The sequence below is a fragment of the Zosterops lateralis genome (genome assembly GCF_965231275.1).
Source record: "Zosterops lateralis genome assembly, chromosome: 1".
NCBI lineage: Eukaryota > Metazoa > Chordata > Aves > Passeriformes > Zosteropidae > Zosterops > Zosterops lateralis.
The window spans coordinates 16,545,285-16,570,888 of NC_139762.1; the positions used below are offsets into that span (position 1 = coordinate 16,545,285).

At 42.2% G+C, this 25,604-nt stretch overlaps 1 protein-coding gene across 2 annotated transcripts; it reads left to right on the top strand.

The window, feature by feature from the left end:
* The first annotated feature begins 211 nt into the window (after positions 1-211).
* MAP3K8 (mitogen-activated protein kinase kinase kinase 8) lies at positions 212-20,296 on the top strand. 2 transcript variants are annotated; one of them, XM_083863774.1, is made up of 9 exons: positions 212-260; positions 3,362-3,488; positions 4,393-4,753; positions 7,820-7,984; positions 9,453-9,714; positions 12,275-12,381; positions 16,330-16,482; positions 17,135-17,381; positions 18,856-20,296. In XM_083863774.1, the coding sequence occupies exons 2-9, from the start codon at positions 3,454-3,456 to the stop codon at positions 18,987-18,989; spliced, it is 1,464 nt and encodes a 487-aa protein (XP_083719900.1). In that variant the 5' UTR covers positions 212-260; positions 3,362-3,453; the 3' UTR covers positions 18,990-20,296. The 2 variants fall into 2 exon arrangements, with proteins under 2 accessions (XP_083719900.1, XP_083719901.1); XM_083863775.1 differs by having other exon boundaries at positions 4,396-4,753.
* The last annotated feature ends 5,308 nt before the right edge of the window (positions 20,297-25,604 follow it).

Genomic DNA, 25,604 nt, shown 5'->3' on the forward strand with positions numbered 1-25,604 from the left:
GGACAAGTCATTGTCGCCGGGCGATGCCACCGCTGGAGCAGGAGGCGATCGCTGGCCGGGCGTGAGGCCGGGTTACGACAGCGCGGCGCTTGCTGCTGCCGGGAAACCGAAATAGAAACCGGGAGCGGGGCCGCCCCGTCCCCCGCCCTCGGCCAGGGCGGGCGGTGCTACCTGCGCCCTTCCCCGCCCCCGGAGTTCCCCGCGGGACCGGCGGAGCGGCGCGGGCTGCGGGCGGACGGCGGCGCGGGCTCTCCCCGCGGGTGAGCGGGGACGGGTCTGCCGGGCGGGGGGAGCGCCGGCCGAGCCCCGGCGGGATGGAGCGGAGCGGGACGGGGCTGCCGGAGGAGGCGGCTCGGGTCCCCGGCTGGGGCCGTAGCGCTGTCCAGGGCAGGTCCTCGGCCTCCGGAGCTGCTCGTGTGCCGGGGGAGCCGCCGGGGCTGCGGCACCTGCGCTGTCCCCGGGGGCTGAAGGGCAGCAAGGGGCTGGGGCTGGGCTCTGATGCTGCCGGCGCCGGGAGAGTCGCGGATTTTCTTATTCCAAGTGAATACGTGAAATGTTGTCGAAATTGAAATTGTTGATATTTCTTGTTCCTTAACAGTAGGAGGTTTTTTTTCAGAGGGATTGTGTTTTTCAAGGTCTGTCGATAAGTTTTCTTAAAAGTAAATAAGGACTTTTTTTGCATTTCTAGTGGGCAGCCACTTGTCACTTAGACCAGAAGATTATTCTCTAAAAACAGTGCAAGAGATCTTTATTATGGGTGTATGATTGTGTTGAGCCAGTCTATGCAGTTTGTGGCTAGCTTTTTTGGGGGAGAGAGATGTTGAGGCTTTTGTCTGTGTGTTTTTGGGTTTTAAATTTTATTTTTATCGTAGATTTTGTTCAATTTTTTCCACTGTTGATCCTTGACACACAAGAAGTCCCACAGGGGCTCAGCAGTCTGGTATCCAGTTACTCCTTTTTACTATGATGGGTACAAGGATGGTCTCTGGCAGCACACTTCTTAGGCAAAAGGGGTTGAAAAGCTACGCAGAGAATAGAGAAATAAACCTTTGGCTTACAAATTACTCATGTGATGATGTTGAAATATTGGCAAAACTGGAGAAAGAGTCTTGTGCTTTGGCAACTGACTTAAGTGTTTGCATGCAGGTTTTTTTTTTCCACTGCAGGTAAACCCAGTATTTAGCTGAGAATCTAAGTAAAGCATACTTAGTGATGTCATTTCTTCATGGACCTAGATTATATAGGATGATTTAGAATACTGCATGAGTGCCCACCATTGATACTAGTACAGGATTTTAGGGGTAAAGAGGAAGAGTGAATTCCTCACCGGAAACTGGATTTTTTTTTTTTCCTGCAGAGGAAATATAATACTAAATTGCTGCATAATTAAAAAAAATCAGCTTTTATATTCTCGACACTGCATTTATTGTGTAAACATTTAGTGCTTAGAGTTTGCTAGATATAGGGAAAAATAAAATCATTTAGGCTGGAAAAATTATCAAGTCCAACCCAGCACTGTCAAGCCCACCACTAAACTGTGTCACATCTACATGTATGTCTTTTAAATCCTCCCCCCTGGATGGTGATTCCACCACTTCCCTGGGAAGCCTGTTCCAGTATTTGACAACTCTTTCAGTGAAGAATTTTTTCCTAATATCCAACCTCTCCTGGCACAACTTGAGCCCATTTCCCCTTGTCCCATCACTTGTTATTTGAGATGAGAGACCAGCTCCCACCTCACTACCTCTTCCTTTCAGGTGGTTGTAAAGGTGAAGGGTTTGCAGCTTTTCTCAAGCACTAAAAGCACAGAACTGAGAATATGCAGGTTTTTTAGTTCTAGTCACTTCTTCATGTTATTCAGAGCTTTTGGGTAGTAGTGAAACTGCTAAGATTATTATTAGTATTATGCTCTAGTTTGGGAACATTTTGAGGAACAGAGCAGAGCTGGCACTTCCAGAAAGCTACTTTTGGTCTAATCTGTCCAGATGCTTTGTGTGTGAAAATGCTGTCAGAGAGTAAATTAATTTAACCATGGTACATATTTATCCACAAAAGACCATAGCATCTACAGGCTCATGTTTTTCTTCAGAAAGTCCCTCAGGATTAGTTTGCAACTTTACACATGAGATCTCTTGGTTCGTTTTATGACAGCACTGTTGCTTTTCTTTTGAACTCCACAAATTCGGCACAACCCCCTCCCCCCAAAAAAAAAAAAAAAAAAAAAAAAAAAAACAAAAAAAAAAAAACACCCAAACAAACAAAACATGATTAGAAATCCTGCTCTGGGGAAAAACAGAAATCTCATTTCTATTAAAAAGTAATCACGTTCAGGCTTTGTTAATAGCCTGTAGCTTGGTCATGGAGCAAGTTGAGGTGATGGAGGCTAGAAAACACCCATAGCATCTTTTCCTTTTTGTCACCTCTCTGAGCACCCAGGATACAAAGCCTGGGCTTCCCCAAGCAAGTAGTGCTAGTGACCACAAAGTTTGCAACCTGGCTGCCCTAATGCTGGGGGTGTGGGTTAATTAGGGCTGGATGAACTGATGTAGAGTGCTGGTGAAAGTCTGTGCCTGTCTTGGGGGAACTGATCTGCCACCATCACTGATAGGGTTTGGGTCTGAGTTTGAAAAGGAACAGGCACTCTGTTTGCCTTTTCTGATGCTGCATCTGCTGTCCTGTCCTGCCTTTTGAATTTTCAGCACGTGGTCTGATTTCTTTGCCAACTCAGACACGTAATTTTACTTGGTTTTCTGCACATTAGAGCTGACGTAAATACTCTAACCCACGAGAAATATGTGCCACAAAGCTTCTACGTCCTTGTGGTGAGGGTAGGAAAGATAGTGATCGTACCCAGAAACTGTACCTGGGTAAGTGCATTGCTCCATGGCCTCAGGGGACCCAATCTGCTGCTTGTCCTTGAGATAAGGCTTTGTTTGCTGCTTTTTTTTTTTTTTTTTTAGTGTCTTTTTGCCTAGTTGTTATCTTTTGCCCAAAGTAGATGGTGCAATGGATTACAAAAAAGGGAAATGAGAGCTCTCTAAAGAGGGCATGCTGTAGTCAGTTCTGGTAAAGGAAAAAGAGGTCCTGCTCTTTGCTTAAGCAGACAAGAGACAGAGAGAAGAAATCTCAGGACCCAACCATGGAAAATCTATTTTTCACTACTACTTGGAAATCTGGATGATACAGTAGCTTGATTCTTTCTTGAGTTGTCATCTGTTTCTGTAGAAAAATCCCCTGGTATCTCAACCTTGTGATTACTAGCTCTTCTTTCCATGAAGCAAATGATCTATATGAGTACTAACCAGTCCTTCTGCTTGAGCTGGTATGCAATGGCTTTATTTGTTTTGCTTTTTTTTAATAGACTGTCACAGAACACTGTGAAATTATCATCAGTGGTAAATACGGGTTCAGAAAAACGTGATGACTTCAGGGATTCTATTGAGATGTTCTTAAATGGTTTTGAGTGATGTAATCAGGTTAAATACAAGGTAAGTGCTCTAGACATTTATGTGTTGGAAACTATTTGTGTCAGTATTTTAATGACTGACCATGCATACGTTTTTAACTTGAATATGTAACTCTCTGGAATAGAAGGGGACTTTCTGGGAAGTTGCACCCAGCTTGCTGTAAATCCATTCCAGCAAAATAGTTGCAATAGTAACCTAAAAAGTTATTGTTAGGATTAGTGGGAACAAAACAAACTGCTGGAAACCACTTCAAAAGCTCATTGCTTTTATGATAGTTCAGTTTCTGACTTTCTTCTAAAAGTCAGGGTGAAACATTCAGTTCAAGTCTAGTTTGGACCAGTTATTTGCAAAAAAAAAAAAAAAAAGTGGATTTTGTATCTCAGGCTTCATGCAGTGATACTAACAGATGTTACTAGTGGAATGACCTTGCTTTGTGACCTTTCCTTCTTTCTGAATACACCACAGAAATTGTCAATACAAACATAAACTAATTTTCAATTAGTTTAGGCATAAAATAATTGAGAATGTCAATATCTCTCTTTGTCATTCTTTTCCAAAGAATTAATTCCTTTGTTTGTATTGAGGGCGCTCCTTCATTTTTGCATATCTATCAGTGGTGTATTCTTACTGTAACTGTTCCTCCTAGGGAAAGCTTTATCATAGTAAATTCTGGGAGTGAATGACAGGGGAGGTTAATTAATAACTTCTAAGTAAATTTCACTAGCAAATATTTTTTCCATTTTGTCTTCACCCAGGAACCTAATTATGATTTTCTTTATAATACAAGCTATTTATTTTAAATCTAACCATATAATGATGAGCTGCTGATCACTCTGATAACTCCTTTTCATTCTTACTTTGCTAAAATGAATTTAGGAAAGTAAGAAAGAAAAGTATTTTCAAGTTTGTTTCTTTTTTTTTCCAGGAGTGATTTTGCAAAGTGGACAGTAATGGAGTATATGAGCACAAGTAGTGATAGCAAAGAGGAGATTGACTTGTTGCTTGTTGATCTAAATATGTCTGAGGTGATAGCCATCATGGAAAACCATTATCCAGGTGAAGACATTGAAGTCTATGAAGACAACTTAATTACAATGTGTGAAGAGGCAAATCAAAACGATGAACGTGCAGAATCATTGCTGTTTTGTGAGAGGGAGGTCTCTTTGATGTCCTCGGTCAAATACGGGACTGTGGAAGACCTGCTTGCTTTTGCAAATCAGGTGTCCAACACTGCAAAGCAATTTAAAGGATGCAGACAACAGGAATCTGGAATCCTCTTGAATATGGTACGTATTCCTTTTACTTGTTTTCCTGTTTTCCTTTTACTTGTCATTTCACAGACCTTAGAAATTTGAAGTTTTTAATGATTCTAAATAAAGATCAGTTCCAGGAGTGACAGGCTGTGGTTTCCTGTGCAACCCTGGAGCTGGAAGGGGTCTCAGCCTATCAAGTCTAGCCCCTGCAGTCTCTGGCAGCTGTGGAGAAAGGACTGTTGTTCAGAAGGATCCACTCTGTTATTTCCTAGTATACCTGGAGATTTGAAAACATTTCCCAGTATTGAATACACACTTGAGACAAGCAGTCAAAAAGCAAAATCTACAACTCATTTTGTCCTTTCAGTACTTAAATGGGGCTTATACAAACCACATCTTGTATTAAAAAGAGAGAGAGTGACTTTTTGAAAGGGTGTATAGTAATAGGACAAGGAGGAATGAAAAAGTGTAGAGATTTCGTTACTCTGAGAGTGGTAAGGCTCTGGAACAGACTGTACAGAGAAATTGTGAATGCCCCATCCTTGGAAGTGTTCAAGGCCAGGTTGGATGGGGCCCTGAGCAACCTGACCTAGAGGATGACTAGGTCATAGTCATTGCAATTCCCATAGTAGGGGAACTGCAACTAGATGATCTTTAAGATCCCTTCCAACCAAAGCCTATTTATGATTCAATGAATTATGATGGTTTACAGGTCTGGGAAACAGAAAGAATCTTCTAGTACCTTGTATTCATGCAGTAAAATGTTCATTATGAAAACTCCCAAAAATAAAGACCTAGGATCTAATGATATAGTTCCTACATTTGCTCTATATGCACAAAATGTCAACAGTAGTAATGTGAAGAGAAAAAGCACATACTATCAAGTGCGATTTTAAGAGGTACAATATTATGTAATATCTCACACTGCTAAGTTCAAGTATATACGTGTGTTGAGATAATTATTTTTTTCCCTAAAATTGTTTGTGTTCTACTAGCATCTCTGGATATTAGTGTCATTAAGCTTTTCTTTGAGATCAGTGTTCCAATGGAATTATATTCATGTATGTTGATGTTCGTGCTGTATTTTTTTAAGATGCTTTACATCAATAATCTTAAATATCTTGCATGGAATATATTTTATATGTGAACACTGGCTGTTTGAGGCTTACTGGTTACTCAGGGTACTGCTTTATTCTGATTTGGAGGGAGCATTGCAGTACTGCAAAACAATCACTTTTCAACTCTGTAACATTGAAATTGCACTTAGTATTATTAAATATTTCCTATACTCAGGGTAGACACTGTTCTACATACTCATGGTTGTTTTGCTTACATATTGGTTCTACAGATGCATACAATTGGTATGAACCAAGTACTATTAGGTGCACGTGATCCCATTATGCAACTGAGGGTTGGAGGCAGGGCATTAGTTGTGCATGCATTTCAGCAGGGGCATTGCTCTGTGAGTATCTACAGCGTTTTGGTTACAGCATTAGGGTCAGGAGTGTGGCTGATTGCCTGGTGACCCTCACTGACTGTACTGTGCCTTGCATCACAAAGAGTCTTGAAGTGCACAAGCTAGATTTCTTTTAGTTAAAGCTGAACCAAAAGATGCATTGCAGCCATAGACAAATGTTCATATGGTCAGGCTAGGAGCTAGTCCTAAAAGCCTCCTGAAAAATTGAATAGTGCAGTGGTTGTTGCTGTCTTGCTCTGCAAATCAGCACTGCTCAGCATCTCTTCATTTCCAGGATAAGGTGTAACCCATATGGATTAGTCTCAACCCTTTGAAATGCAGAAGTAGGCAAGCAAGGTGTACAGATTGTTAGACATGTACAGATTGCTTTACCCTGTTTCTAATAAGTAAAGGGAAGGCTTGTTCTCTCTATCCTAAGCAGAATACTTTTTTATTAAAGAACAGTCCTCCATGTCCCCTTGGCCAAAGGTTAATAACTTATCCTCCCCAGATTTAGGAACTTAGAATAATTAATTTATTTCACTTAGGTATAAATCACAAATCACAATTTTAGCAGTCAAGAAGGTACTTTCCTAATTGAAAAGCATGAAAGATTATATGTTACATCTTAAATAGAAATCTAAAACAAATAATCTTCCTGATATGCTGTTATCTTAAAAAGGGTAGCTGAAGAGCTGAGTATTTGAGGCCCTTTGACAGACATGAAATGATAAATATCCTTGATGTGATTTTACATCTCTTCAAGAATCTTGATAAAGTAGCAATGAGGAGATTAAGGATATTCCAGATACTGGCTGAAATAATTAGAAGCATATTCATAGGGAATATTATTAATTTTGTAGCTGGGAGACTGAAGAAGCGACGTGAGAGATCAAGCAGTACTCACATGGCTGTAGTTAGGCGTTTGGTCTCTCTCTGTCACGTGCAGAGGGAGGGAACTGTTTGGGAGAAAGATTTAGAGCAAGATACTGACTTAGGTGCCCTGAATCTCCTCCTTGCCTAGTTGGTGATACAGAAGAACCAAAGCTCCCAACATTTCCCACCTAGAGGAGGCAATGTTAATCTCACTCTTTTTTTTTTTTAATCTATGGTATAAAACTAGAACAAATGGCTGGTGAAATCAAGGCAGACTTCTTTGACCTTTTACTAAGCAGCAGAAACTCCAATACAAGTTGGAAAATTAAACTCCTAGCAGTACATGTGATATTAGGAAATGCTGAAACTCTTGCTCACATTGTATAAGATAACCTGTGAGTAACAGGTATGTGGCATAACAAGTTAACAGATTACAGGAAGGACAAACATGTGCAGGTGAATCTAATAACAAGAGGTGGATAATTTCATTAACCAAGCTGCTGTTGTTGTTGTTTCAAGACAATTAATTGCAACTTACACTTCGTAAGTTAGTCACTGGAGAGAAACGTGGATGCCTGGGCTGTGAATGAATGCCACACCTCACATGCTGTTCCCATTTGGTGTTACTAAATAAAGACTGCTAAGCAGATCATGTGCATCATACACATGAGTGATATATATTTTTTCCCTACTATATGTATAAAATTATTTAGATTTGAAGTAGTTTTAACTTTACTGTGGTTTTTATTATTTATTTAACTCCACAGATCACACCCAAGAATGGGCGCTATCAAATTGACTCAGATGTGCTCCTGTTTCCATGGAAGTTGACTTACAGGAATATTGGTTCTGATTTTATTCCTCGGGGAGCTTTTGGGAAAGTGTACTTAGCCCAAGACAGAGAAACCAAGAAACGAATGGCATGCAAACTGGTATGTTAGTTCAGTAGTTTTATCTCTGAGCAAATATTGTATAACATACTACTTACAGTATATTTTCAAATATGTCTGCATCACATTCCGCTGTTGGCTGATGATCATCTTGGTTTTGTTGGCCTAAACAAGGTGGGGAAAATGTACACTTCTGTTAGCTTGTTTAATTTTTTTGGCTCTAAAGCCGCAAATGTTTCAGCATTTTGAAAGTATCTAGAACTGTGTATAACTGGCACATGGGCTATGCTGCAGAGTGGATTTTCTATTTGTCCTGCTGTCGTGCTGTGGTAAAATATCAGTGTGAGATCCTGTCCCTGCTGAAGGTGGGAGCAAAACCCTGCTGCTGCAGAAGTTTTAGGCTCTTGTCCTTTAACTGAGGTGCTCAGACTTCAGTTTTCTTTACTCCAGTGCCGATAAAGTCCCTGAGAACTCAGTATGTCCAGTCTTACTGTGTTTCTGGGCACTGACAGAATTGAGGTTGTAAGAAGCCTCAAAAGGACGGCGGAGCACTGCCCTACTTTTATGCAAGCCAACATTTTCTTTCAGCTATGCCTTTTAACATACTATTTTGAATTGAGCAGTAAATATTCAGGGCCAGTAAAAGCACAGTCGGGACATTTCTCTATATCCTTCAGCTCATGAATAAGTACCTGTATTAATTACCTGTATTAATTCTGTGTCTGAAAGGCTTGGGCAGGCAGCTGTATGTCCTTCCCCTGCAGCCAGTGTGTCCACATGGTGTTAGCTGCTCCTGCATAACCCACTGCAGAGTTAAAGTATCCTAATGTTTCTGAAAATGCAAACAGTATTTCTCATTGAAATAAATGAGCCTCTTATTTGGTTCACAGACACAAGTCCAAGGGAAGAAAACTAAACAGAGCAGTAGTAGCTTTTCTGTGTGTAAGCAAACACTGCTTTTATTGTCTCAGCAATCTGCCATCAGTACTTTTTAAAGAAATATCGTGCTGCTGGCGCTCCCTTCAAAGCTGGTTTCATTTCTTGTAAGCCATAAACCAGTGCTGATAAGGACTGAATTGAGGTCACTAATGGGCCTGAGTACTGCAAGCACTGATCCACCTGTCAGGTGGGTGGGTAGTTCTGGTAGTGCAGATGAGTGCACAAAGCTAATGGAAAAAGCAGTGGGAATTTTATCTCCTTCACCAGGAAGTTTGCATAAAGCTTTTGCGTAATCACTGGATTTTGACAGGAATAACTCTTGCTTCATTGCTTTTTCTGGAAGATTGCATTTTTTGTTTGGGCATAATTCCAAAATATCTCTCAATTTTAACAGGATGTCTCTCAGCTGCAAAGGAAGAAAAGTCACAGGAGCAAAGTAAAGCTTAGTATTTTAACAAGTGGATACAAGTGCTATACTTCCTTCTTTTCTGTTAATCTGTAGGATAATTAGTGTCCACGTGGATAACTTGTTTTTGTTATGGATAACTGTGGTTTTGTTTCAATGTCCTAGGTCCCAGTGGAACAGTTCAAACCATCAGATGTTGAAATACAGGCATGTTTCCGTCATGAAAACATTGCTGAATTATATGGCGCTATTTTGTGGGATGAGACGATCCATCTCTTCATGGAGGCTGGAGAGGGAGGATCTGTCATGGAAAAGCTGGAGAGCTGTGGTCCTATGAGAGAATTTGAAATAATTTGGGTGACAAAGCATATTCTGAAAGGACTTGACTTTCTCCACTCGAAGAGGATTATCCACCATGATATCAAACGTATGTCTGTGTGATTCCTTGGGGTACTTTCTGGTCCTGGCTGGGCTGGGGCCCTGGGGGATTCCCTGGGACTGAGCTGGGGCAGGTAGCCTTACACCTCTGAGTGGGAGGGATGGATAATGCTTAACAAATGGCAAGGTTCTGGAGGTAATAGTTACTTACACTATTTATTAATTCGATTCAGGAGAGAGGATAATTAGAAAGTCAGAGATCCTATGCCATTCATGAGCAACTCAATTTAAATAAAAACCTAAAGAGTGAAGTTATCAGTCTGTGTTCAGCCAGAAGTTTCCTACTTTCAATATAAATTAATTCTGAGTGTTTCCATGCTCACCTTCAACTTGCACCTTCTTTTAGGTTTTACATTTCTACACAGCTGTTCCTCAGTTTGAGACACTTTGGAAGTAAATACATAATTCGTGCTGGTTTTCTTCTTTCAACAAGTACAGCAAATTTTAATATATGCTTGCTTTTAAAAAACTCTGGATATTAACATATATAAACAATCAAACATTGATGTTAAGCCTAAATTAAATACACTAGTATTAAATTGCTTTAAAATTCAATTTTAATGTGTTGCATTTAAATTAGTATTAAATGCTGTTTCTCCAGTACCACCTCTGCCTGCAGATAGATTCATCTCTGTGAGTTTATTTAGCTAAACTTGAGAGTTTAAAGTAGAAACATTCAGACTGAAGCATTGCAATAGTTCACAGAAGATGATTATTAGGAATTGCTAAATTTTTATCTCGGTTTTGCGTTTTTAGTTTTTGGGTTTTTTAAATTTAGTGTGAATCAGTACTTTAGAAGTAAGCCTTTGAGATTCTGACAGCTATAAAACTGCTTATTTTTTCCCTTAATTTTTCTTTCTCATTTGTAGAAGAGTCTTTCCTATGGGTTTATTTTAATTGGCAGTAACAAAGACATTAATTAAATGATCTAAAAACCAAACTACCCAAAGCCTGCTACATCTACATAGTGAATAGGAGAACCAGCCCGTTGTGAATGTGGTGGAAATGAGTGTGTTTCACTTTTTCCAGCCTTTTCCTGTGTTGGTGGATGCAGGGCAGATGAGGAGGCAGAGGTTGCCTGGGGCAGATGTGATTGCCCAGAGGTGTCCAGGGTGAGCCCTGATCACACTCCTGCCTGTTTGGGTGAGCTGGGTGGTCCAGGCCTGAGGTGGAGCCATGCCCACTGCCTGGCAAGGCAGCCTCCATGCAGGGAGCAGTGTGTGTTTTCCCTCCACAGGTGGAATCAATAGAAAAGACTGTTCCCCAAAACCTCTGATTTCTTCCTCACTATCTGCTGCTTTTGAGATGCAATTGAGTCTGTTCTGCTGTTACAGAAGAGGAGGCTTTTATTGAGAGGAAAAAATGCCCTGAGCAAGGAAGGGGAGGAAGACATTCTGGCTCTGGGGAGGTGTTCAGTGCTGCCACTCATTTTAACCCTTGCTTGGAGAGCAGTTAAACCATCTGGCTGTTTGGTGGGGGGAGCTTCAGCTGCAGCTGGGCTGGATATGGTCCCAGGCAGGCAGCAGATCCTGCTGCACTGTGGCCCTTTGCACCATGTGGTGTTTAAAATCCATATCTTCAAAGTTGTCCCTAAAATTACAGATTTGTGTAGACTATAGCACTGGTAAGGAGGCAGCTGTGTGAAGCATTGCCTCAGGAATCAGAACTGCTGAAATCACGTTGTCCTCCCACTGGGTGGTCATAGTAGACACTGTCAAGATGGAAAATGGCCCACAGTTTCCTGTAAGAGAAACATGTCTCTGTTGTGTAACTTGGAGACTTCATTTTACCACATCTTCTGAAACAGCAAACAAGAATTTCTCAAGGCTCACACCGAGCACTACATTCTTTAATATTTGATCAGAAATACAGCTGCAAGCAATGCCTCTGAGTACAAAGTTGTGCCTTAGGCAGAGTTTTATGAAGGAAAGTAAATTAAGCTCCTAGGTACTGCTGCAGTTCAGAGGGAGTTTGAAATTCTCAGTCTTCTATTACTTTTACAGCCACTGTCTGTCCTCTGTTGTCATGCTGAGCTGCCCTCACAGGTGACTGGGGCAGGTGACTGGTGTGGCTGTTGTGGAGGGACCCTGGTTATGCTCTGTTTCTGTTTTCACTTGAATTGTTGCTCTAGAAAACCTCTTGGTGAGCAACAGTTTTGCTGTTTTTAGCCAGAGGTGCCCAGCATGATCTCCACCTTGGAGACCAGTAAACATCTTCAGAGCACTGTGCTGTGGTGCCTACCAGTCTTCTACCTTCCTCCTCTACCCTCAGCCTTTTTCTCTCTCTCGTTGTCTTTTTTAAATTTTAAGCTGAAAATTACCAAACATTGATTCTTTTACATAAAGCAGTCCACTTTGATTTTTATGGTATGATTTAAAAATGAACCAAATTACCAGACCTGTTTTGGCTAGAAGGATATTGGCAGTAGAGAGTGGTTGTGCTAATCTCTTTCCCTTTTCAGGCTAGCATCTGGATGAAACAGGAGTGTTGTAAAATAAATACCAAATGTGCCAGATACTTAAATGATGTAATTTTTGTTTTTCTTTTAGCAAGCAACATTGTCTTTATGTCAACTAAGGCTGTTTTGGTGGATTTTGGCCTAAGTGTTCAAATGACTGAAGACATTTACTATCCCAAAGATCTTAGAGGAACGGAGGTAAGAAGCTGAAGGGACAAAAGCCCTTATATTGCATTAGTCCTATGGTTGTGGTGTTTAGGCTCAAATTTGAAGCTGGAAGGTTAGAAGGATGGGTGAAATAGTTACTATAAAACCTATTAAAAAGTTACAAGCATTAATAGAGTCTCGATTATATTTATATTTTCAATTTGCTGAATGGAACGCTTTGAAAGTCTTGTCACTTTCTCTGCAATCCCATTTGTTAGCAATTATTCACTGAAGTCAAACAGTACTTCGAGGAGGATTGTTTGCAGTGTTTCAGCAGCTGGTCAGAGACACTTCAAACAGGAATTTGTTCTTTGCTCTTAGCAAAGATTTCATCTGAGATACTCGCTATGGACTGGGATAACCTGCTCAACACTGTACTTTGATTCCTCCTTCAAAACCACAGAAATTACAGATGTCTGAGTTTCATCCCTTAGCCCTTCTAAGCCCTGTTCCCCATCCACATGTAACCCTTTGGTTCTTCAGAGATTTGCATGGCACGGTTCGTGATTATCTTGTAAAATTGCTTAGACATTACAATGATGGAGGTGGGGTCCTTTTCAATATTCTCAGTGACTTTGAGATTCTGCACACCACTTGGGCTGCATTCCTGCCCAGTTGTTTCCAGGGCTGGAGTTTTAGCAAACAACCAAGCAGGAACAATTAGCTTGGATAGCTGTTGCAGATGTGGCATTTGTGGTCTCTTGCTGGAGGAGATTGTTTACAGGGAATGCTTTAGCTGAAATGTTGGCACTTACCCTTTTAACAGTCTTCCACATATGTAAAGAGGAGATCCTTGTGTAACTGACAAAAACCATTTCACTTTTTAGAAGGGTAGGATAAACCAAGATTTCACAGAAGGTCAGGTTTGTTTATTTTTTTCAAGATAATTGAGAAAACACTTGGATATTTGTTTTCAATGTTTTTCTAGTCAGGGGAGTTAAGAGCTTAAAACACTTGCTGAACTGGAAGCAGCGTGCTTTCTGGCACTTCATGTATGAGCTTTGTGTGGTTTTTACTTTGGTTTGGGCTTTGTGTGCTGTTAATAAGAACAGTGGTGGGTATGAGTTGGTAGGGTATTTCCCAGTGATGGAGATGTGTGTAAACAGGAAATTTCCATTGTGGAGCAGACTGGTGAGGATCCACTTCTGGGTCTTGGAGGACAGGCTAATGTTATATTAGTAAGAACAAGTGAAAAGTGAAAACACTTCAGTGTTTTCACTTTGCCAAATGAAAAGCACTTAGTTCTTTGTTTAATAGGAGGAAAGTGATTCTACACACTTGAACACCTGCAGTCCTATTCTCAGAAAGCTGATAATCCCCCAGCCCTGAAATATGGCCATGTTTGGTGTTTGCTGTCTCAGGGAAGCAACAATCCTGCTACAGCATCACAGCCAGAAGAGAGGTTGGAGAGACAGCACTGGGACAGGAGATTTTTCAGATACTAGTGAAAGACTCACAGGCTAATGTTCCTGATGCTTCTATAGGTTTTTCTGCTCACAGTCTTCATTCTAGGCCTCTTCCTCTCCACAGTGCCTAATCCTGTCATCCACAAAAGCCCTCTGTAGTCTGGCTTTCTTGATTTTTTTTTTCAAAGTAAGCTATTAATTCTCCAAACTCCTCTTGAGTTTTGCACCCTGTATTATGCAGCCTTAAGAAGTGGTGCAGTTGTCCTGCTGTTCCTGCATGTAATTGTGCAACCCCTGGTTGGGGCCCTGTCACTGCCACACAGCATTGTGCCTGTGAGCTGGCTGGTTTCTCTTACGTCTGGTATTGGCAGGGACTTGTGTCCTTGAGGGAAGTGGCAGGTGGAGTAACCTTTGTCCTGTGCATATTCTCTGGGAGTCAGGATTTTTATTTGCTTCTATAGCACAGAAAGCCTGAGTGTAGTGAATCTTCTTTGTGTTTATGAAAATGAGGAGTTATAATTCTGGGCAACAGGATTAAAAGATAGTTAAATTTTGTTTAGATGGTGTAGTGCGAAAAAAACCTGGTGTTCCTGCTTTTGTGTACAAGTCATGCAGAACATTAAACTGTGGTTGTTATGAAACTGCTCTACAGGAAATACTTTTTCTAGGCAGTTGCTACACTTTCTGTTATGCTTCTGTCACTTTGTTAAAATATGTAAGCTTCAGTTACAACCATTTGAGGGTAAAAAGTTGTCTGCTAAAGTTTATTGAGTGTGGAAGGTATGATTCATTTTCAGGAATGCTAAACTAAAACTAGTGCAGCATGAAGAAAGGACTGGTTCTTAGCTGGGCTGTGACACTGGTCTGACTGGCAGGCAAGTGCCAGCCCACCAGTCAGAAGGAATGAGAATGGGAAGTTATCCATGCCTTGAGCTGTCTGCTTTGGTGACAACAGAATCGTAGACCGTCAGAGCTTTGGAGCTCATTTTTTATTTTTGTCCCTGTGCAGTCAAGGTGCATCTTGACCATTTTCTCACCCTAACTGCAGACAGGATCTTGTGCCAGCATTCTTTTTTGAAGGCAGCTGCTTTTTGCTTATGTAGGTTTCACTCAAGTTGCACTGTATTTGCCAAAGATTTCTTTTTACAAAATTAGAACTTCTGTTCTTTCCTCCTTATGAGACTTAAAGGTGGAGGAGTGCAGATGCACTGATTCTCTCTTAACCCTGAGGAAAGCAATGGATAAGACAGTAGCAGCTGCAGACACCTGCTGAGGCTTTGCACGCACTTCCAATCACAAGTTCTATTTGCAGATAGGAACAGTAATTTACTGGGAAAAATTCCTTGAATTTGCGTGAGCCCTACAGCCGTTCTCAATCTGTGGTAATAAGCAGTCAAACCACGTGGTGATGACTTAACTTCCTGCCCTTGTGTCAGTTGATGGCTTTTAATGTGATTCTTTGTGTCAGGGTGACTTGAACTAATTAAAGTTTGTTTGAATCCTTTACAGGGAAATTGGGTGAGGGAAAAGTAGAAACCAGAGGCAAATATGGTAGCTTGCTAACCTGGTGTGCTGTGGGCTGTGCCCATGTGGTGTTGAAACCTGCTCCCCCCGCCAGTGGCAGAGCTGTGCTGGGTGTGCCTCCTGCATCCTGCCTGTCTGGTTCTCCTCCAGCTGCACTCTGAGCTGCCTGTTGCTGGCAGAGGCTTCCAAGATCCTTCTTCAGACTCTTGGCAAATTCAAATGTTTCACTGAAACGTTTGGGTGGAAACTATTTTGGTTTCCATCAAGAAAGATTAAATTTTTTGGTTTGGAAAAGGTCAGAAAAGGGATTCTTGTCTTCATACCTGCTCTGGGGGTAATCTGGTGGAAATGGCACCTAACTTTTAATTTATGCATTGCCTAGACCTGGCTTGTTCCTCATAATCCCATTTCTCAGGATTATGCTCCAACATGCAGGTTACTGGATAAGAAGGAGGAGGTAAAAGGAATAAAGAAGACAGGCGGGTATATATCTGTCAGTTCTGCTCAGAAGGGTTGTGTAGTATTCTGTGTGACAGGGGTCTGAGGAGTGGACTCCTACCCCCATGTGGGGGGCTGTCAGTACAGTTCACCCTCTCTTTAGCTCATGCCCAGCCATTGTTCAAGGAGAATGGAGCAGTCCCAGCACTGCCCCACAAAACAAACTAGCAATTCAGTCACCTCCTTTTGCTGTGGAGGCTTTGGCTACTCATTTGAACAAGGCAGAGCCATGGCTTGAACCTCAGCCTCTCATAGCTCAGCTAAGGCCCATAGCCACTGACCTGTGGCCTGTCTGAGGAGGGTAAGCCTGGAATATGAGTTTGTCCAGGTATTGTCTCCTTGGCTGTACTCATATGCAGAACAGAACTATTTTATTTCCCAAATGATGCTTGCAGGTACTAGTGGGATGCATTCCTTCAGAGGGGGGTTTCCAGGATCACAAAATGTCATTAAGTCATCTTTGGTTGTTGTTTTCCCCTGTTTAATAATATTTTTTAACTGTTTTTCACAGATTTACATGAGCCCTGAAGTTATCCTTTGCAGAGGCCACACAACAAAAGCAGACATCTACAGCATGGGAGCTACTATCATTCATATGCAAACAGGCATCCCGCCCTGGGTGAACAGATACCCTCGTTCTGCATATCCATCCTACCTCTATATTGTAAGTGTCCTTAGCAGAGCCAGCTCAGTATCAGTTGGAGGGTTTCCTCTACTCTTATTGGGAATGGTCCAGTCATATAAAGACTATCAAAATATTTGTCAGAGAGATGATATCATCCTTTTTGCTTCAGGGGAGGGAGGGAGGGAAGAAGTGGGTTTTGATGATTTAGGGGAAGACAGAGACTGAGCTGGAGTTGTCTCTGTGATTTGTGTTTCAATTTACAGGCTTTGGGCTTACTGGAAGGACAGGGTTAGGTCAGTGAGAGACTTGATTGAAACAAGCCCATTTGTCTTCTACTTGTCTGTTTTCCTTAGAAATTGCAGATAAAAACTGGAGCCTTGGCAGATTTAATTTTTGGATTCTTCCAGTGTGGTGCAGAAGACTGGTGAATTTGCATTGCACTGGATTTTAGGATGACTTGAAATTTCTTTGAGTTTTTAAATTTATTATAAAATCTAATTTTTAAAAATCAGATTTTATGTAGTTGCAGGATTTTGTGTAGTTGCATGTTCTGTTCTACTTGACCAGCCCTACTTAGGGAGTTGATGAGTCCTAATTGGGGAATTCCCAGACCACTCATGTGGTTATCCATGACTTCCTCTTCCACTGTTTTTGGAATAACTGTTTCCATGGTCTTTTTTCACTCCAACAGATACACAAGCAAGCTCCTCCCTTAGAGGATATTGCTGAGGACTGCAGCACTTCCATGAGAGAGCTGCTAGAAGCAGCTCTGGACAGGAATCCTAATCACAGGCTGTCTGCAGCAGACTTACTGAAACACGAAGCCTTACACCCACCCCCGGAAGACCAGCCGCGGTGCCAGAGCCTGGACTCGGCATTGTTTGAAAGGAAAAGACTGCTGGCAAGGAAGGATCTGCAGCTGCCAGAAAATATTACAGGTAACAGACTCACTTGCCTTGTAATTTGTAGACTTTATGTCAAATCTTGATTTGAATGAGTGGTAAGAAACAAACAAAACTCAAAACACATCTGGAAAGTGACCGGTGAAAATCCCAATCAGATGAGATCAGACCCCGAGGTCATTAAATGATCTGTAAAACGCCCATTGACTTCAATGGAGAGGAACTTAGCCTGAATTCTGCGGGGCTCAGGAAGGACTGGCAACTGGAAAAGCCGTGGCAATCATGCAGGACACTTCATGAAGTAAAGATTGTTGTCGCAATTTGACTCAATTTGCCATTGTACTAGAGATGTTTTATAGACACTCTAGATTTGTAATTTGTAAACAATGCCAAAATCCAATAACCACCAGCGAATCCAACACTTTTTGCCTTTTTAAGGAAAAACACACACACAAAACCATAAATAATGTTGCTGAGTGTCAGCAGTACAAGTCCCTTGTTTTAAAACTAAAAATGACTGTGGGATAGAATGCTGTTGCCCTTGTGCATTAGTAAGTGCTTAATGAAAGATAACACACAAACTAGGTAGGAAACAGTCCTTTCAAGCCCAAGCAAGATTTAGTGCCAACAACCTGCCAACAGGCTTCAAAATGCTTTTCTTCTGCTTACCAAATACATTAGGAGGGTTCTGACAAAAGGCTTTGAAAGACTCTTCCCAAACAAGTGGTTTATTTAACTGGGATAGATATTTCGAAAGATATCTGTACAAAGTTTTGAGCGCTGTAATGCATAATTGTTGCAACAAATTCACTGAAAAAATCAGTCACAGTTTTTAAGTTTAGAATGGCCTTGGGGGTGCATAATTCTTTCACCAGCTCAGACATCTGAATCAATTCTTTTGAAAATGAAGAGAATATTTGACCATTAAACTTGGACTTTATTATAGGTCTTGAAATTCCAAGACACTAATTATACAAGTATTCAGGGGAATTCTGCCATTGCAAACCTGATCTGTGTTTTCAGATCTTGATTTAAAAGGAATAAAAAATCTGAAACTGATGGTCCTGTATTTGTTCTCTATTGTCACACCCAGACAAAGATGATGTCATGTGTTTAGATGAAAATTTCCCTATGAGGAAGCAGAATTCTCAGATGGCAGAAAGTTAGCAGGTTTTTTCTTGCACCAAACTCTCCTTTAGCACTATAGCTCAGAGGATGAGAAAGCTCTGCCTAGCTGTCCCAGATGATGGAGACTTTTTTTTAAGTAGTTGAGCATACTTGCTGTTTTCAGTTGCAAACTGCTTCCCTTTCTTTATCCTAGAGCTGTGGATTGATTTGTTAGATTTTATTCTATTTGAGGTTTGACTTATGTTACACGTAAAATTTTTCTAATCCACAGAGTAATAAGATCAAACAACAGGCCAAATATTCCACTAATACCTACAAATATGAAAATGAACTGATACAGCTATTTGTGCAGTCATAACATAGTTCTCTATTTTCTTTTTAGATTCCTCATTGTGTAACGGGAGCATGGAAGAGTCAGACCTGCTAAAGAGACAAAGATCACTCTACATCGACCTTGGAGCTCTAGCTGGTTACTTCAATATTGTTAGGGGACCACCAGCCTTAGAATATGACTGACTCAGTAACATTTTATATTGATGGGTCAGAAATGGACTGCTACCTCTTAAAACTTGATTTTAAGACTTGATTTTCCAATTTGTACATAAAACTATTGCCATTATAGGCTGTCAAATGTGAATAGTGTTTAATTGCACAGATGATTAAGCTAAACCCTTAGGGGCTCTGATAAGCTGATCCCATGCAGTGATGTTTGTGTGTCTGCTGGTTGACCAACAAGAAGATGGCAAAAAGAACACTGCTGGGAATGTCTTAATCCAGGATATCTTCCTGTGCTGGGCCTTGCACTTTTGTAAAACTTACAATATATGCTTGCAAGAAATGTCAGGAAAAAATATAACTGAGCATGTGGGCTGTAAGATTCAGTCTCTCTGAGTTGACCTTAGAGAAAACCTTCCTGCCACCCCCCACCTTCCCCCTCCTGCAGAAAAAAAAAAAAAAAAAAAAAAAGAAAAAAAAGAGAGAGAAAGAAAGAAATCCTTGATTTAACCAGTAAAAGACTAGTTCAGTCTTGTTCTGTCTTTAAGACTTGGTCACTTGGTCAGTCTCTAGCCATTCTTAATGAGAATCAGGACCTCCCATAAATTGAGCTAATTTCTATCAGCTGTCTGTGGAGCTGTCTATCACTTGCTTACAGATGTGTTTTTACTTTGCATCTTCCCTGGGCAGTGGGAGCTAAGCAGGAGGGCTGTCCCCTTCTTCTGTGTGTTGAGGGAATCTTTCACTGGCAGTATCAGTTAGCTTTGGGATTTGCACAGCAAGTTGGCCCTGACAAGTGTGACAGTGACTTCAACTCCTTCTTGTGTTACAACTACTGCAAGGGTATCTATGATAGTTTTCAAGGGTAGATCAAATGTTATTCCCTATTGGTATAGTGGGCAGGCTCCAAACTCTTGCTTTTTAATACTTAAAAATTGTACAGATGTATAATTGCTGTGAGTGCTACAGTTTGGAAAGCGTGTCATTAGTGACAAGCAGTGTTTATGTTCCTATGGAAATGGAATTATATTGTTCGTGCTGTGCCTCATACATTTGAAACATGATGTTTTGGATGATAGTAAAACTATGTAAACTGCATAGTTCTGTACATCCCATGGGATGAGAATGTAAACTTTTATAAAACTCTTTCTGATGCTTAGGATGACTCTTTATAAGCATTTTTGTTAAATGGCATACTGTGTATGTTGTACACTGAATCTTTTCTGAAGCACAATCTCTTTTTCATGTCTGTTATTTAATGCTGCTCCTCTAACACATGATCTTAAACAGATGATTTCTAGTTTGATACTGATATGGTCAAATGAATAAATCCAGCTCAGTGCCTTGAGATGTGGTCATTCTTCCTTCGTCTTCAAAAACAGCATGGGGCTGCAACTGTATTTGGGCCAACACCCCCTACCATGGCCCAGGTACACTACAGGTATCATTCCACTAATTGGGAAGTAGAGTGAAGGTGATTGTTGATGGATTTTGGACTCTGGTAATAGATAGTATTTCTGGCAAAATCTCCTTCTCACACCCCAACATTCCTTACGGACTGCCTGGATGTTGCACAGCAGTTGTGTACATGGAGCACTGATGTTAATTGCTGCAGAAATTACTGTTGGGAATAACCCACTTGATCTAGTGCTTTGTGCAGAATCTCTAGATAACTAGTTGCTTGAAGGATACCTGTGTGAGGGAGAGCCCTCTTAGTATTTATACTGACTCTAGTGATCAGGATATTCAGGGATCACTTTCAGTGTGGCTGGCTTAAAGAAAATATGACCTAATGATTTGGACGGTCACCTTTGGTTTCACTGGTGTTCAATTTTATGATCTTCTGCTGATAGCTTTGGATCTTTAAGGAGATTCATAGAATTAGTAGAAAGCAGCGTTTCAGGTAACTGGAGATGGGTTTATAATCTCTCCCCCAGTTTCCCTTCTATAAAATTAAGGTATTTATTCTCACCAGACAAGGGCTAGGGGTTATGCAAATGCTTATCAAGTGCCTATATACTTCTACAATGAGATCCATGTCAAAATTGCAGGCTGCTTGGGGTCTTTCACCTTTGCTTTAAAAATGTTACACTGACTTTTCTATTTTTTTTCTGTAGTGCCATTCTCCTTTCCCCCACCCACTTAAACGTTTTAGCATGGAAATCTGCATATGGAGATACTATTTATTATAGGCTTACTATTTCATATTTGGGTATAGTTATGGCTGTTGTATATATCTTCTCACTAAGAAAGTAGTAATTGACCAGGTTATCCAAAATAATTTCAATGTATGTGTTGCCAGACATAAGTAAAAAGGTTTGGCTGAGTAAACCAATAGCTCTTTATAGACACATCCACATGTCTAAACAGTATGAGGGTTTCAGGATAAATATCGCTTCAGAGGACTGGTACACAATCAACAAGCAGCTGTTCAGGTATGCTGAACATCAAGCATTGCTTCCAGCTCTGTCAGCTTTCTAATAGCTGAGGACTATTTCTCAGGTGAGCCTCAGGCTGCAGCATAGCAGAAATTTCTCTCTGGAGCAATACATCACATTCCAAATCCCTCAAGCGTATCCTTCGGTAGTGATCCCTGCATTGTGTAGGTTCACTTGTTTATACCAGCACCTGGGGAATGAGGTCAGGGAAATGAACTGGGTTAGAAATATCCTGGGAGGGGGAAGATTACTCCTCTAATCTGGTTGCCCAGAGTAGCTGTGTACTTAGAGCAACCGAGGCTGGAGGTGAGAGGGAGGGAATGAAAATGGATGGTGGGAAAACCCTGTGCTTGTAGCAAAAGCCCCGGGGATTGGCTGGTCAGCGCTGAGCCATTGAATTTTGCAAATGATTTGCCTCTGTTTGTGTTGATTTCTGGCACGTAGTTTTGTTTTCTCTTGAGGAAATACTGAGACTCATGCTAAACTGCAAAGGACAACACAAGTGCATGGGGAAACCCACTGCTCACGAGAATTTATTGTGCTGGTTTTGGCTGGGGTAGAGATAATTTTCTTCACTCTAACCAGTCCAGGGCTGTGTTTCAGCTTTGTGCTGAGAACAGTGTTGATAACAAGGGATGTTTCTGTTATTGCTGAGCGGAGCTTGCAGTGTCAAGGCCTTTTCTGCTTCTCTCAGTGTCTCACCAGCGAGGAGGCTGGGGGTGCACCAGGAGCTGGGAGGGGACACAGCTGGGACAGCTGACCCCTCCTGACCCAAGGGATATTCCAGGCCATGAGATGTCATGCTCAGTGTATAAAGCTGGGGGAAGAAGGGGAAACATTCTGAGTGATGGTGTTTGTCTTCCCAAGTCACTGTCACATACATAATGGAGCTCTGTTGTCCTGGAGATGGCTGAACACCTTTCAGCCCATGGAAAGTGGTAAATTAATTCCTTGTTTTGCTTTGCTTGTATGCACAGTATTTGTTTTACCCTTTAGACTGTGTTTATCTCAATTCATGAGTTTTCTCACTTGTACCATTTCAGTCCTCTCCCTCATCACAGCAGAAGGGAGTGAGCAAGTGAGTGGCTGTGCAGGCTTTGATTGCCTGCTGAGAGCAAATCACAACACTGATGAAATTAGGGAGACAAATGTGCCTTTTATTCTCCTGGCTTAGCAGGTTTCTTATCTCAGCCTGTGACCCTGGGATCGAGATCACCATGACACTACTCAGCAAGGCTTCCTGATGTTTGGAAGTTTGAGAGAAGCTGCAGTAGAAGTACAGAGCAGTTTGCCAGCCCTCCCTATGCGCAGAGATGATGGGAATGAGGAGGGAGGTCCCTGGCTAAGCATTAGTCCCTTTGTTGAGACCTTGGGATAGAGTGTGTTGCTCTGGCTAATTGGCAGAAGCAAAGAAGCAGCTGAGAAAGAGCCACTGGAGGTATGACCCTGCCACAGCTGGGAAGGCCAGGTTGGTTGTCTGGGAAGGACTGAAACGTAGGGAGATGCCTGGTGCCGTGCATGGCCAAAATTTGGAACATTTGCATGGCTGGGAACAGCTTCCCTTGGGGCTGTACTAGCTGTTTCCAAGGCAGGCTCAGACACCATGAAGGCTTCCTTTGCTTCCTGTGCTTTGTTTTGCATCCCTTGCCCAGGGACTTTGCAAATTCCCAACATGAGAGCACCAAATCCCTGGTTGGAGCCCAAGCCACCTTTTCTTTTCTTATAGGAAAGGCCCAGCAAGGTCCATTTCTAAAACTTGCGATCCAAAGCTAACAACTGGGGCAAGGTGAAAACAAGTCTTTATAAATTGCTTGCTGACTGAACTCAGCAACGCCCAAAAAAAATCCAGCCAGACTTTGGGAGTGGCTCTTCTTACAGTCCCATGGGTGCTGCTTCAGGCTGGTCACCAGACACAGCCATACTGACAGATGCTGGGGCGTGGTGACTCACCAGGAAGGAGGCGAGCTGCTCTGACAGCTTTGCTCACCTGCAGAACACCTCCTGGTAAGGCAGCAGCACGTGGCACCTGAGCAGGGAGGCAGCACGGCCACAGGGGCAGCCTGAGTATATGCAGGGGCAGGTGGGTTGATCCAGAGACAGGCTGTGAGGGGGAGGATGCTCCCAGAGTGAGGTGTGCAAGAGAAAATGGCTGTACACGATCCTCATCAAAGCCACATGCCATGGCAGCCTCACGCTCACCCACGAATCTGGTCTCGAGTATGAACCCTGTTCCTGTAGGAGCCATTGTCAGAGGAGGATGCTACCATGGTGTCCATGCACAGAGACCATGCCCCACTTGCAGTCTGTGGCATTAAGCATAGCTTTGTCAATAGCCAAAAGTCAAATAATTAGTGATGTTTGCAAAGTTTAAACCCTTCCTGGTGCTCATAGCAAGTCACATGCTGAAGTGTCATGCAGCCAAAAAAGGGCGAGAGATGGAAATGAGAGAAGGCAGGGAGGGACTCCATGAGGTGTACGTGCAGCCCAGGAGGACAGGGTGGCAGGAAGGTGTCCGTCGAACCTTCAGAGGTGAAATGCCACAGAGTCAGTGCTCAGCCCGGGGGCTTATCAAGGCTGCTGGCAGTGCAAAGGGTTGCCTTCTTCTCTAACTCTCACAGTAAGCCAAGGTCAACTTTTTTCCCCCTTCCTTAATTGTTTAACCACAGCTGGCACCCAAGTATTTTGCAGCTGCTTGCTTAACCCCTCCCCATCCCTGGAGGAAAACAAAGAACACGAGGGACTCAGAAAAAAAAAAGGAAAAGACAACAATACTTGTGGGTTGAGACAAGAACAGTTTAATGATTGAAACAAAGTAAAGTGTGTGAATAATAACAATTGTAATTAAAAAAAAAAAAAAGAAAATATAAAAAGAAGGAAAAATGAGTGATGCGCAATTCAATTGCTCACCACATGCTGGCCAATGCCCAGCCCATCCCTTAGCAGCAATTGACACCTTCTGACCCCAGTTTATATACTAAGCATTATTTTCTGTGTTGTGGAACATCCCTTGGCCCAGTTTGGGTCAGCTGGTTGTGCTCCCTCCCAGCTTTTTGTGCTCCTCCTCACTCGCAGAGCATGAGACACTGGAAAGTCCTTGACTTTGTGTAAGCACTACTTAGCAACAACCAAAACATCAATGTCTTATCAACATGAATTTAATTTTAAATCCAAAGCATGGCACTAAGAACTTACTAGTACCAGCTACTAAGAAGAAAAATAATCCTATTCCAGCTGAAAGTGGAACATCTCTCCCCTAAAAAAAAAAAAAAAAAAAAAAAAAAAAAAAAAAGAGAAGAGCAAACATTTAAACATTTTGCCCAAAGAGGAAGTCTACAAAACCTGTGTGAATTTCTAGCATAGGTCTTTTAGGTCTTTTCCCTTTGTCCACTCCTCTCTTGCTTGTTCAAATTACAAGAGAACAAGGAGCTGCTGCATGTGGTCCTGGTACAGGTAAGTTCATGGCAGTGCTGACCCTGAGCAGAGCCTGTGTCTATATCCCACCATCCCCGCAGATGCTCCTTCAGATGCCTTTAATCACCAGTGGAACAAAGATCCCCTCCAACAACTTAACTGTTTCTCCTTAGTTTTGTGTATAATGATAGTTTCCAAGCCTGACCTGGTGTCTCCATCACCCATGCAGCTTCCCCCCAGCTCATAGTGCTTGCTCTCCCTCTGCAGCTCTGCCTGGTCCCCACAAATCACTGTCTGCACTGCACATCCTGCAGTGCCAACCAGCCTGGTGGCCCTCTGGCACAGATGCAGAGGGACGTGCAGGCAGGCACATGGATCTGCCTCTGCCACCAGCCCCTTGGGTGGCATCTGCCAGAAGTGGCACAGGTGGAGGTGTTTAGGGACCCCTGGCTCCTTCTCCTTCTCACTGAGCTCCTGTCACAGTGCCTGGAGGTGGCTGGTTCCAACTGTTGTCCTGAGCAGCGCCAGAAGCATGGCCATGCCCCAAGGATGACAGGAGCCCAGTGACACTTTGCTGCCATCCCCCAGACACTGGTGGCCTAAGGACAATCCAGACCCCTGGGAGCACTGGGAGACAGGGACTGGGTACTGTGAGGACCATGGCTGTACTTTCTGGCCTACAGAGATGGCAAGAGGCCAGCAAAGGCTTCCACAAATGCATGTGTTTGAAAAGTGGTCTAAAGACCCCATGGGATGACTGGTCTAGCTGGCTCCCTGCCCACCCTGC

What these genes read in the sequence shown, in the direction of transcription:
- MAP3K8 (XM_083863774.1), top strand. Translation starts at nt 3,454, where the DNA reads ATGGTTTTGAGTGATGTAATCAGGTTAAATACAAG. An exon ending in TATCCACCATGATATCAAAC is followed by an intron (nt 9,715 to 12,274) that starts GTATGTCTGTGT and finishes TTTTTCTTTTAG; the next exon opens with CAAGCAACATTGTCTTTATG. An exon ending in ATCCATCCTACCTCTATATT is followed by an intron (nt 16,483 to 17,134) that starts GTAAGTGTCCTT and finishes TCACTCCAACAG; the next exon opens with ATACACAAGCAAGCTCCTCC.